Source organism: Anastrepha obliqua, chromosome 2, assembly GCF_027943255.1.
Source record: "Anastrepha obliqua isolate idAnaObli1 chromosome 2, idAnaObli1_1.0, whole genome shotgun sequence".
Classification (NCBI taxonomy): domain Eukaryota; kingdom Metazoa; phylum Arthropoda; class Insecta; order Diptera; family Tephritidae; genus Anastrepha; species Anastrepha obliqua.
Genome location: NC_072893.1, coordinates 109,808,243 through 109,822,562, shown reverse-complemented (window position 1 = coordinate 109,822,562; position 14,320 = coordinate 109,808,243). Strand labels below are relative to the sequence as shown.

The following is a 14,320-nucleotide window of genomic DNA, read 5'->3' as shown; positions in this document are numbered from 1 at the left end:
AGCTTTGGAATCTTATTAGGATGCGTGGAACGCAATACCGGTACATGTTTGTCAAAATTTGGTCGACTCAATTCCTAGAAGATGTGCTGCTGTTCTGAATAACAAAGGATCCGCAAAAAAGTACTAATATGGCACTGAGGCTTTATGCAACAATATTCAGTTAAAATATCTAATTATTTACAATAGTTTTACTTAAGTCAGGGCCGTAGAGAGCATATCCGGGCCCCGGGAGAAAATTGCAAATGCGGGCCCTTTCCAATTATGTCTAATTCATATACATACGTATAATCTCGAGTCCGGGCCCCTCTGAAAACTCCGGGCCCGGGGGAAAAAGTAGTTTTTAATTCATAGGTTAACCTAATAAATACAATTAATACGTTCTGTCAAAAAAGTACCGGGAAATGTTCAATAGAACGCAAAATAATTGTTTAGTTTTCAAAATTTATTTTGTCGCCTTCAAAATAGGCTCCATTCGAAGCAATGCACATACATACATTTGCCAACGATTAGTCCAGTTATCAAAGCACCTTTTAAACGCGTTGGAAGAGATCCTCTTCAGCTCCTTCAGCGAATTCTCCTTCATGACCTCTATCGACACAAAACGGCGTCCGCGGAGTGGCAATTTAAGTTTTGGGTAAAGGAAAAAGTCAGTTTTTGGTCAAAAAAGTGTTCACAATATGCGCCTTGTGGGGCAAGATCCATAAGTTTTCTTTCAACAAATTGGGCCGTTTCCTGCGCACATTCTCTCTCAAGCGTCGTATAACTTCCAAATAATATTCTTTATTTACTGTTGAACAATTAGGAATGAATTCCGGGTGCGCATCAACGCGATAATCAAGGAAACCCAGTAGCATGACTTTCACTTTTGACCGACTTTGACGTGGTTTTTTGGGTTTCGGCTCATGTGGATAGCGCCATTCAGCCTCCTCAAACTCATATACCCACGTCTCATCACCTGTTATGATGCTCTGGATAAAGCGTTTCCACGGCAATCGGTTCTACGTTACCGAAACGACCCGGATTTATATCCGGCCAAGGATTGCCACTCTAGCAGCATTCCCCGTATGTAAGTATGGGGAATGTCTATGCTGCTACAACAACAACATGCGGTGGATAAACATTCACTTGCTCAAGCATGTCTTCAGCCATCTTCTTCCGATAAATTTTTTGAAAGAAATTCAAATCTCTTGGAACGAGTCGAGCAACTACGTGTCTCATGCCCAATTGATGGTGTAAAATGTTACGAATTGATTCGTGAGACACGCTAAGGTCACGAGCTACCTCTCTCAAACTTAAAGGTGGTTTTCCAGCACCATTTCTTTGACTTTGTGGACGTTTTCATCCATTGAAGATGTGTCAGACCAGGGTCCCTCGGAACCTGACAACAGTGTAGTGCAATTCTTGCAATGCCTGGTGCCACTTTCGGAGGTGCTCAGGCCTGCGCACCACCCGTGAGTGGACACGTGACTTCGTTGCCCCCTGCTGCAGAGCTCTGCACCCGCAACCGCCCCCTGCGGTGTGGCGTCCGTCAACGTCAGGTCACAACAACTTTTGCGGAACGCACAGCTGGACCAACGCAGACAACACCACGCGCCTCTCACCCCCCCGAGTTACGATTACACTCCCGACGAGTTTTAAACTCTTACAACTGAACTGCAACGGACTTACGAGTAAGATTGACGAGATAGTCGACTTCATGAGCCGACATCGTATCAAGATAGCTGCGGTCCAAGAGACAAAACTGCACGCTAGCTTCCCCCTGATCAGCAGGGACGGCTACAACGTGCACAGAAAGGATCGCGAGTGAGACCACGGTGGAGGCTTAGCGTTTATAGTCCACCATACAGTGCAGCATCGTCTCATCGATGAAGGCATCGACCGCAGGGACATCACCTTAGAATGTCAAGGGATAGCTGTCCGGTCAGGCAATGTCGAGCTCGAAATCTATAATATTTACATACCCCCTGTCACCTGCTGCCGGCAGGATATCACTCTGATATTGGTGCGCTCATCAGGGGTGAAAACCGATTGGGAGTAGGTGACTTTAATGCGCATCACGATCTTTGGCATTCAAGCCTGCCAAAAGGTCGTAGGGGACAGCTATTGGCAGAGCAGATAGACGATTCGACATTCAGCACTGTAAACGACGACGCCCCCACTAGGGTAGTGGGCAATTGCAGCAGCTCACCTGACAGAACAATTGCTAGCGCAGGTCTGATAAATAGCATAACCTGGCGACCTATGCTATGGCTTGCATCAGACCACTTGCCCATTATCATCTCAATCGAGAAACCTGCCGACTTTGTTTCCGCGAATCAACGGTCATACAACAACTTCAACAAAGCTGATTAGACCAGACTCGCGGCATTTACTGAAGACATCTTCGCCGCTCTCCCTATTCACACTGATGTGCGCGCAGGCGAACGCGCATTCCGCAAGGGTATCACAGCTGCCGCGGCTCGCTTCATACCCGCTGGAAGGATCCGGGACATACGTCCTAATTTCCCAGCTGAAGCAGCTGTTCTGGCGAAGGAGCGTAATCGTCTACGCCAGGGGATCCTCGGACAAAGGATCTCAATTCCGAGATGCAGCAACTGGTAACCCGACATAAGCGGAACAAATGGGAAGAGCATTTGAAGTCCTGCAAATTCACCTCTGGTGTGAGCAAGCTCTGGTCCACCGTAAGGTCGCTGTCGAACCCTACGAAGCACAACGACAAGGTGGATATCACCTTCAACGGTCGTGCTTCATCGGATCCGAAGAGATGCGCAAGCTATTTTAGCCAGTAATTTATTCTGCATCCTCCGGCCGGCAGATCCAAACGTAGTGCTACCAGACGGCTGCACAAACTGGCATACAACAGTGCGCCACTTGCTTTCTCCAGCGATGAGGTTCAGGGGTCTATCAAGCACATGAAACCATCCAAAGCCATTGGCCCTTACGGACTAAACATGCTGATGCTGAAAAAGCTCATTTGCTCCATTGCGAGTAGAATATCTCACCAAGGTCTTCAACTTGTCTATGGCCACTCTCATCATTTCTGATGAGTGGAAATTAGGGACAGTGGTCCCACTACTGAAGCCTGGAAAACCCGCCAACCAAGGGGAGTCTTATCGCCCGATAACTCTCCTTTTCACAGCAGTGAAGACTCTTGGGGCCCTTCTACTCCCACTCTTTATGAAACACCTGACCCCAGCCTCACACCAGCAGGGTTTCCGAAGAGTGCATAGTACCACCACGGCACTCACCGTCATTAACACCCAGGCAAACCGCGGACTAAACCAAAACCGCCCCTGCGAGAGGACTGTCCTAGTAGCGTTGGATCTAAAAAAGGCTTTCGATACAGTCAGCCACACCACGCTACTAGATGACATTTTACAGTCGACACTCCCGCCAGGGCTGAAGAGGTGGACCGCGAACTACCTGAGTGGTGGTCAGTGATATTTCGAGACCAAGCATCTAAACAGAGGAAAATAAAGCAAGGAGTACCGCAAGGTGGTGTCCTTTCACCCTTGCTTTTCAATTTCTACATTTCGAAACTCCCCCAGCCACCAGAGCGGGTCTCACTGGTCTCATACGCCGACGACTGCACGATAATGGCGTCGGGCAATGATATTGATGGCCTATGCTGCAAGGTAAACGACTACCTCGCCAGCCTTTCTCGCTTCTTTACTGCGAGAAACCCAAAACTTTCTCCCACTAAATCCACGGCGACCCTTTTTACCACCTGAACAAAGGAGATCTAGCTGCAACTTCAGGTACACGTCGATGATACCCCAATACCGACGGTAAATAACCCCAGAATTTTGGGAGTCACCTCTGACAGCTTGCTCTCCTTCTCAGCGCACACACCCGCTATTGCAACGAGAGTGCAGAATCGCAACAAGGTCCTCAAGTCGCTCGTCGGCAGCACTTGGGGCAAAGACAAAGAAATGTTGCTGTCGACTTTCAAAGCAATAGGCCGACCGGTTCTAAACTATGCTGCGTCTGTCTGGTCGCCTGGAACCAGTGATTCGCAGTGGACGAAGCTCCAGACTTGCCAAAATACTGCAATTAGGACCGCGACAGGATGTCTCCTGATGTCCCCAATACAACACCTGCGTGTCGAGGCTCACATGCTTCCTGTAAAGGAGCATAACAAACTGCTCAGCAAGCAGTTTCTGCTAGGGTGTCACCGTAGGCCTCACCCATGCAGACACCTGCTTGAGCCTGAGCCACCTCCCAGGCACATCAGGAGGCACTTCCTCAACTACGTGGACGAAATCCTGGACAAAATACACAGATAGTTACTGGATCGGGCAGTATACAGACAGGTCATAAACGACATTCATCGGAAGACTCTCACCACCTTCATAAGCTCCAGACTCCCGAATGCCGTTATCGGAGTCCAACCACCACCAACTCCGAAGAGCTCCAACTTCCAGGCACAATTACGTTCTGGATACTGTAGTAGATTAAACTCCTACCTATCCAGAATCGACCCCGACATACTAAACATATGTCCGGCATGTGAAGGCACCCCGCACGACACTAACCACCTTTTCACATGCCCCATCAAACCCACTCATCTAACACCTCTCTTCCTCGGGACCCAACCCGTCGAAACAGCTAGTTTCCTGAGCCTACCGTTAGATGAGCTAGACGAAGACGACCGGTGATTACGCTACACTGACAGGGCAAAGGTACTGCTACAACAACAACAACCACGCTTGCAGGACGTTTCCACGACAGTCGGTTCTACGTTACCGAAACGACCCGGATTTATATCTGGCCAAGGACTGTCACTCCAGCAGCATTCCCCGTATGTAAGTATGGGGAATGTTTATGCTGCTACAACAACAACAACAACAACGCTTGCAGGACAATGACCTTTTCATGAAACTTTCCATAACCGAATTGCAGAGTGGCTGCCCTATGTCCTCGTTAGGCTCACAAATTCCATCTTTGAGGTTTTGAATCGACCCTGGGCTGTTGGCGTAGACCTTCGCGTTCACGTGGCCCCAAAGAAAAAAGTCATAAGGTATTAAATCACAAGATCTCGATGGCCAATTGTGACCACCTCTTCGAGAGACAACACGGCCCGGAAACTTTTGCCGGTTTCGTGGCACGTAGCGCCGTCTTGTTCAAAATAAACGTTGTCCAGATCAATAGCATCCAATTCCGGCTATAAAAAATGGTTAATCATCTCTCGATAGAGCAATCCATTCACCTGTAACACCTGTTATTGGAAAATCCAATATATTTCAATGCTAAAAGGAAATCCTGTATTATAAATAGGCAAAATCGGTCAATAACCACACCCAGTCCTATATAAAAAAATGATACCTGTTATAAAGCAAAATTATTTATATTTAGTAAGAACGATGAACCTAAAAAAAGTACCGCACAAAGCCATTGTCTAGATGGCTTAGATTAGATTCCGAAACAGCCAGCCCAAATTAAATTTCACTAAAATATCCGCGGGTATATGAAGTTCGTCGGTTGCTTATTTCTTTAATATTCTAAAAAAAGAGGTTGTCTGTAAAGTCGGTTTACTGACGATAGTTTAACGTGATAACGTCATAAGAAAATACTGATTGAATGGTTGCAAAGAAAATTTTAATTTTATTTGTTTGATAGATATTTTGTATGGATATAGAGAATGAGTTAACATCAACATAACATAACATAACATAACATAACATAACATAACATAACATAACATAACATAACATAACATAACATAACATAACATAACATAACATAACATAACATAACATAACATAACATAGCATAACATAGCATAACATAACATAACATAACATAACATAGCATAACATAACATAACAGAACATAACATAACATAACATAACAGAACAGAACATAACATAACATAACATAACATAACATAACATAACATAACATAACATAACATAGCATAACATAACATTACATAACATAACATAACATAACATATCATAACATAACATAACATGCTGTTCAAGCAAGGTAACGACGCATGAGCAAGATAACGACGCATTTTTTGGTGCGTGCAGCCAGCTACATATAATTATAAAACGTTATCACGTCAAAAAATAATAATAACATTAAAACAACAGGTATTATTAACAAACTTGGTTTTATTTTAAATTCTTCAAGTAAATCAAATTAATAATAATCAATAAGAAGACATATGCAAATACAAATACGTGAATTTATATATGTACATATGCGCATATACATACACATATACGCTCACTTAAGTAGGAGACAGCAAGATGTCGAACGTTGCCGTTCGTTTGCTTTGTTTGCTTTGTCGTTCGTTCCGCGCTTTCGCTTGCAGTTCATTCAAGGTAGCGGCAATGAGCAAGGTAACGACACATGAGCAAGGTAACGGCAATGAGCAAGGTAACACTAATGAGCAAGGTAACGACACATTTTTTCGTGCGTGCAGCCTGTTAAATCGAATTATAAGACGTTATCACGTCAAAAATAAGACTACGTGCAAAATAGAACATCCCGAACTTTTATCTATACGTACATATTTATTTTAATGTTTTATTTTTATCCTTTTTTTCTTTCAATTGCATTTAGCATCCAACGTCTCTTCCGCACTGCTGACTATATGTACTCCTTCCCGCCCCACCGATCCACTGTTTATATTATGGGCATTTTGCTTGGCTATTGCTTGCGCAAATACCGTGGCATCCAGTTATCGACTGCACAGCTTCGCATCGGCTGGGTTATAGCCACGGCCAGTGTACTTGTTTCACTATTGGGTCCCGCGCCAATGGGGCACATCAGCTATCAATACAACAAAACACACGCGGCCATATATGCAGCATTTGCACCAATCGCTTGGTGCATATTCTTCGCGTGGATCGTTTTTGTTTCACACAATGGCTACAAGAGTAAGTATTTATAATATTATAATAGTGCTCTTCAAACTCTTGCTAATACTCTTCAAAACCTGTTTTTAGACAAATTCACTGACATGCTTTCCTGGAAAGGATTTCAAGTGTCCACAAAGTTATCATATGCCATTTACCTTACGCAGTTCCCCGTGTTTTTCTTCAACGTGGGTCGCCGACGACACATTCATCACTACTACAATTTCGTGTCTATCATTGTAAGCTATGCCAGCAACGGCAAAGATTTTCCAGTATTAATATCGTCCTTTTACTTTTATATTATATTTTCAGCTGGATACCAATGAATTTATCTGCATATTTCTCGCCTCCGTTGCGCTCACCATATTTTTCGATGCGCCCTTCCAAAATATTAAAAAATTGATATTTAACCGTGCTTCAGCATCCACCAAAAACCAAGACCTTGGAGCCGTTAAGGCATCAACAGGAATTCTTTGTGATTCCAAGCCTCCACGACAAACAGAAACACTGACCTCATCAGCGACAAACACAACTCCGCCAAAATCACTGCTAACAAATTGTGCGACATCAAATGGAAAAATCGTGCATGCTCACATCGATTAGTTCTTTGTGTTTAGTTTAATTTACATTTAAATATTTGATTTAGCGTAACGTGTGTAATTAAGTCATTATTTAATAATTAAATGAGAGTTTTAGTCCATAAGCCTGTGATGTGTACTTTTACTACTTTTTGTAAATCTTGATATCTACAAATCGTAAATGCCAATTTTTAAAATATGAAAATATGTATTAAACAAATATATTTTAAGCATATAAATATTTTTATTTGCAATTAGTTATTGAATTGAGTATTCCAATTACGGTGTGCGAATGATTCAAATCTGTTCAAAAAAATATATTAAGAAACGACTTGTAAATACATAAAAAAAAAGCATTTGGTTTAGAGTGAAGCTTTCTCAAATACATATTTAAATAAAATACAAGCTATTGTTTTACAAAAACATGGAATATTTTTTTATTATTTCCCATTCTTTTAGTTTCAACTATTCCTTACAAAGAGAAATAAAGCGTAGACCATACCAGGCAGGCAAACCCCGGCTTGCGGTCGTTCGCCTAAGCTAAGTCATATGTTTACACTTATTTAGTCTGGGTGGACTTCTTGGGTTTGGCTTGAGTGCCCTCACGGAAACCGTTGCGGAAACGGCGTCTGACCACCTTCAGGTAACTCATGCGCCCAGTGCCAGTGGTCTTCCTCCTCTTAGCTTTCACTGACCAGTTGTCTGCAAGACAAAATTAAAAGGAAAACATTAAAAAATGTATATGCATTAAAATCAAATATAAGTTAATAAAAAAGGTAAAATTACAGTGGTCGCACCTTAGAAAATATTATATGTGAAGGTTTTCCGCATGACACAAATCAACTCTTCCCACTTCCCAATAATCAATTCTTTTATAACCCACTCATATAACACCCCTTTCCTACTGGTCTCTCCCTATCGAAACAACCTGTTTCCCGAGACTACCATTAGATTAGGTAAATGAATGATCTCACTCGTATGTTTATGCTGCTACAGCAACAGCAATAACAAGCAACTTAGATGAACCCGTAAAAAATGCGTTTTTTTTTTTCAAAACTGATTGAAAGATTTAGATTCTACTAGCGCTAAAACTTGGAACACCACTTTATGTACGCAAGCTTAACTGTTCGAATACATCACCTTGCAAAAGTTTAAGATATAGAACTAATGCCAATTTTTGTTTATTCTTTAATGTATCTGCATGCCGGCCGCCGTAGCCGAATGGGTTGGTGCGTGATTACCATTCGGAATTCAGAGAAAACGTAGGTTCGAATCTCACTGAAAGACCAAAATGAAGAAAAAGTTTTTTCTATAAGCGATAGCCCTTCGACAGGCAATGGCAAACCTCCGAGTGCATTTATAACAGGTGGCGCTAAAGTAATCCTCCTATCAGAAAATGCTATAAATTTTGCGATTGGCCCCTAGTGTCAGTTCTGTTTTGACATTTGTGTAGTAAACACATGCGAAATACACGTTAATAAACAATGTTACGCTACACTGCTCCAGAACGCGGAATATTGCTGACTATTTATTTGACCAATAATCGGTCGGTGACTTTGGCACAACGTGAATTTCGTCGCAGATTGCCTCGCCGTCCAACGCCTACTGGTGAAACACTGCGACGTTTAGCCGCTCGCCTCGAAGAGACTGGCACAACACGAGATGCTGCCAGACGTGGCAGACCCCGGAGTAGCCGTTCTGCAGAGAATATTGCTGCTGTAACCGAGGATGTCATGGAAGCGCCGTCGACATCGACCAGACGACGTGCCACGCAAATGGGTACGAGTATCAGTCGACGGTCTTTACAGCGAATTTTGTTACAAGATTTGAAGATGTTTCCGTACAACGTACAAAGTCCAGACGGTGCATCAGCTGTTAGCTGCTGACCGCCAATCGCGTCTAACATACGCTCAAGCCATCCTTAATCACCACCAATAGGAAGATGATTTTTCATCAAAAATAATCATGGGTGATGAGGCCCATTTCCATCTTAGCGGGTACGTAAACAAAATTTACGTTTCTGGGGCACTGAAAATCCGCGTGTAACCCACGAAGACCCATTACACCCACTCAAAGTCACTGTATGGTGTGCTGTTTTCGCTGGAGGAGTCATCAGACCTTTTTTCTTCGAAGACGTCGCGGGCCAAACGGTTACTGTGAATGGTGAGCGCTACAGAGCAATGATCAACGAGTTCTTTTTGCCGCAACTTGATGAATTGGGATTGGAAAACATGTGGTTCCAACAGGACGGTGCAACGGCACACACTGCACGTGCCACAACCGATATGCTGAAGGATGCATTTCTCGGGCGCCTAATCTCCCGTTTTGGCGATTTGCACTGGCCAGCAAGATCGCCTGGTTTGACCGCTCCAGACTTCTTTTTGTGGGGCTTTTTGAAGTCGCGGGTTTATGTCAATAAGCCTCAGACTCTTGCAGCTCTTAAAGACAATATCCGTCAAGAATGTGAGGGCCTATCGCCGGATGTTTTGGCCAAAGTGATGGAAAATGCCATAAAAAGGGCTCAAATGGCAATCAACTGTGGCGGTGGCCATTTACATGACATCATATTCTCGACTTGATGTAAAAAAAATTAAAAGACCAAATAAAAATAATCCACAAGAATAATCAAAGTTTTTCATTTTTTTTTTAAATTACAGCCAAAAAACATCGCAAGGTCACTTTTGCGCCACCTTGTACCATGAAAAAGCTCCTCATAAAAAATATCTGCCATTCGCAGTCGGCTTGAAACTGCTAGTCCGTCCATTTGTGGAACAACATCGAGACACAAGCCACAAATAGGAGCAATAGCTCGCCCAAACACCCAAAAAGGGGGTAGGCACCAATTATATATGTATATATATATATGTATATATATATATGTATATATATATATATATATATATATATATATATATATATATATATATATATATGTATATATATATATGTATATATCTGCGTGCTTGGGACAAAACGCAGAATAATGCTACTGCTTTGGCTTTCCATTATGGTTACAAAATTATAATGTCTAAATGCTTGGACTTAATTTATAATTACACACACATTTAGCCAATTGAGGAATTTACGAGTGTCGTAAGTGTAGTATTTTTTTTCATGCCGTATAAATAGTTTAATCTGGGTTCGAGCCTTCTGCAGATCTAAAAGAATTTGGTGCCACTTTTTCTGTATATCCATTTTAAGATCAGACAGTTTTCTTGTGATAAGGGTAAGGTACGGTGCACTAGGCAGGGCTAGTTTACTGGGGCAGCAGCCCTTGGTCGGGAAAAACCTGCGTCATTTCGCTAAGGTAGAACCAGCTGCCATGATGTCTTGTTTGCCGTTTCCACGACAGTCGGTTCTACATTACCGAAACGACCCGGATTTATATCCGGCCAAGGACTGTCACTCCAGCAGCATTCCCCGTATGTAAGTATGGGGAATGTTTATGTGGTTACAACATGTCTTGTTTGCTTATATTTGTATTCACCACCACCCACCAGAAATTTTCAATGACTTCATCTGAAAAATTTACAGTCCTTCAAAATGCTGGTGGTCTTATTTAGATGACCCGCGCCAACTACAATATTTATTTGCGAGCTACTATAAAACACGGTAAAAACACACAGTAACAATATGGAATTGGCATGTATTCACTAAAAAGTTGGCTTTTATCGAAAAAAAAATGAGCAAAAATGTTCGAAAGACAAGTTGTTCCAAACGTAAGAAAACTACAAATCTAATATGGCTTTCGCCATCCATTCCGCCATCCACTAGTCATAGATATTACAATTAAATATTCACATACACTTTGAAACTCCAGCACAATCAGCTGATTTGAACGTCACGAAAATTTGTAGTCGGTTTTGAAGTCAAATCCATAACAAATCTGATCTTAAAACGGCTATACTGGAAAATTGAGGCCAAATTAATCTAGAATGGCGATCCCAAATAGACTTCAAGCTGTAATTGATGTAATAAATGTTACACAACAAAACACCAAATACCTTAACATGTTGAAAATCAGAAATAAATACGTTTTCCGTTTTGAGTTGCATCATTTGTACTGTTCGTGAATTCCCTGCATGTTATTGTTTGTGGCCCCTCATTGAATGAAATAAATGGGGCCTTTTCTTGAAGTTGGTCTGTATATAAATTTTCTTTTTTTCATTTTGGCAAGATTATCTAGAGCACTCGAAAAACACTTGTGTCTGCATCAAACAAGGTGTGAGTGAGTATGAAAATATTTAATGGTTTAAGATTTGGAAGAAAAAAATGGCCTGCGGTGCGTTTGATTAATAAGGACCCAGTTAATAATAAATATTCACTGGTACAGATTTAGATTACGGTATACTATTGATATAATACTTACATGAACGCAACTTGGCAGCGGGATAACCACATTGGGAGCAGGTTGACTTTTGGATGTGGTATGAAGAACGTCCGCAACGACGACACAATGTGTGCGTCTTATTATGACGTTTACCAAAACTTGATGTACCTTTCGTCTACAAAGAAGACACGTAAAGTTTATTTAATTACCATGGAATAAGTTTGAAACTGAATAAAATTTAAAGCTTAATTGATTATCACAATTTCCACTCTGCCATCATTAGTTATATTTGTCGCTAGTCACAATACGAAATCCGTTCACCTTCCACGCATGTTTCGCGCACAAGTTAGTCAAAAAGTAACATTTCTCGGAAAACAACGATATTGTTGCAACAAAATTCTACATTTTTAACTTATTTTCACAGTATGATGGCGCAGAAAATCATGGATATTAAATTATTTTAAGCAAAAATTTCACCTACCATTTTGGATGGCGAACAGTCGCAAAAGAAAAGGAGAGGGAACGACCGGAACAAAGTGGAACTAGAAACTAATATGGCAAATACTGAATGTCAAATGTTGGTGCTGCCACCTGTAAGTGCAAACGACCACGTTTATAATGGGAAGCACTTACCTTTTTATGAGACCGTGTCTCACCGAAATAAAAAAAAACTAACTTTACTTACCTTGGGTTTATTCAAGTCGAGGCTCTGAAGGGAATTGCTTGTGTAACCTAGGCGTCCTGACAGCTATAAAATAATTCACTTAAGATAAAATAAATGCACTTAAAATAATTCACTTACTTAAGCAACCGCCTTTGGTGTTATTTCGTACAAATTAAATGCTCAGACTTCGATTTGTTTAGGTTTACAATTGAATGAATCTTAGATTATAATAGTATTTTAATATCACCCAATACTCCAAATTAAAGTATATTTCTGCGAAATACCCAAATTTTCCAATTAAAGTATATTTCTCCGAACCGCGCTCTCTTTTGTGGTTAACGAACACGAAATATCGCTGAATGGGCCAGTTGCAAGGTGGATTTATTAAGGTGACAGCATTCACCCAGCTGAATTTTTCGCCGTAGGTATGGCTTACGTCAAAATGATATGCTTTGTTTGTATGTATTGGTATGTTTACATTCGTATGTTTACTTTTGATTACTAATTTTGACGTGATGCTTGGACCAAACGCAACAACAAATACATGTAGGGTTTTACTTATATCTGCTTATATGTGATTGCTGTCACCTGTAATAAATTCGCCTTGGCCAGTTGCGACAAATCATTTGCCAAATTTACTGTCTTCGAAATATAATACACAGTCACTCAAAAATAGTTGACTCAAATGCTCGAAATATGAAATTACAAGGAAATTTTAAAGGCAGTAAATTGTGGCACATATTGAAAGTTAATTTCAAAAACGTCATGTATGGTCACAAGAAAAATTCTTTTAGTTCATACAGAACAGTGGCAACCATTCCACGTTTAGAGGCATTTTTAAAATGGCCTTGCACTTGCCACTATAAGTTTTAAATCTTTACTGTTTACCTTTGCTGATTTTTGCAACTAAGATCCACGCGTTTGTTAGACGGTATCACAGCAATAGCTGTATTTTTTCAAGCCCATATGCGTCTTCACTTAAAAGTTATAAGAATTAAAAAGCACTAGAGTTTTATATACGTTTATGAAATAGTTGCGGATGAAACTGGTGCATTTAATTTATTTATGAACTTTTACTGACTGTTTCAATCTGCTTTATCGACCGAAGAGACATACGTTGATATCGTGTGATACACTTTCAGAATTCTTAAAGCAATTACAATATTAGCTTTTCTTGCTGCTTGCATTTTTCAGTTCGTAATTTACTTCAATAAATATTGATTTGATATTAGTTCAACAGTTATGCTAAATGTTTTCACGGATATTAGACAATTGACGAAGAGCGATTTTTTTTGTAAGCGCAGGTACAAAAAAGCATAAAAAAATACGGTTAATATCGGGTGTTCTTTAAAAAATTTGAAAACTTAAAATGATAATACAAAACAGAAATATTGTAAAAATTAATTTTTTTCGCAGATAATTTATTGGGATTTATTTTTTTAACGTGATATCCGGCCGTGGTTCATTCTTTCAGTCCAATTTCTGACTACTTTCCAATAAATCTGGTTGTATGGCGTCAACGGTGGCTTGAATATTGCAATAAATCGATTGCTAAGCGCGCTGTATGGCGGTTATATACATGATTATAATGGAAGCCAAACACATCCAACAGATTGAGATGGTTGCCAACGTATCCATGAACTTTGAATTAGCTAAGCATAAGACAGATGTAGTCCTAATAAGCAACAAGAAGGCTATAAAACTTATGTTAACTGAAATGTTAGCACTGCAACTATCACGCCTAAACCCGATGGCGGTGATGATTGAGAGTCGTTTAAACTTTAAAACTTGTTTATCACGAATAGTGCCAAACAACGGTGACTCTAGCCATGGTAAAAGAATCCTGTTAAGTAGCATAATCAGCTCCGTCCTCTTGTAG

The 14,320-nt window shown here is 40.9% G+C and overlaps 2 protein-coding genes across 4 annotated transcripts in view; one reads left to right on the top strand and one right to left on the bottom strand.

Moving 5' to 3' along the window:
- Positions 1–7,847, top strand: part of LOC129237352 (nose resistant to fluoxetine protein 6) — a 116,146-nt gene extending 108,299 nt beyond the window's left edge. For all 3 annotated transcript variants that reach the window (XM_054872040.1, XM_054872039.1, XM_054872038.1), the window contains exons 11-13: positions 6,574–6,890; positions 6,960–7,108; positions 7,182–7,847. In XM_054872040.1, the coding sequence (XP_054728015.1) occupies positions 6,574–6,890; positions 6,960–7,108; positions 7,182–7,472 (757 nt within the window). In that variant the 3' untranslated portion in view covers positions 7,473–7,847. The remainder of the gene's footprint in view (positions 1–6,573; positions 6,891–6,959; positions 7,109–7,181) is intronic.
- A 9-nt stretch (positions 7,848–7,856) lies between these two features.
- LOC129237353 (probable 60S ribosomal protein L37-A) lies at positions 7,857–12,359 on the bottom strand. Its single transcript, XM_054872041.1, has 3 exons — positions 12,259–12,359; positions 11,817–11,952; positions 7,857–8,149 (listed from the first exon to the last, which is right to left on the bottom strand). The coding sequence occupies exons 1-3, from the start codon at positions 12,259–12,261 to the stop codon at positions 8,007–8,009; spliced, it is 282 nt and encodes a 93-aa protein (XP_054728016.1). The 5' UTR covers positions 12,262–12,359; the 3' UTR covers positions 7,857–8,006.
- Between the last annotated feature and the right edge of the window lie 1,961 nt (positions 12,360–14,320).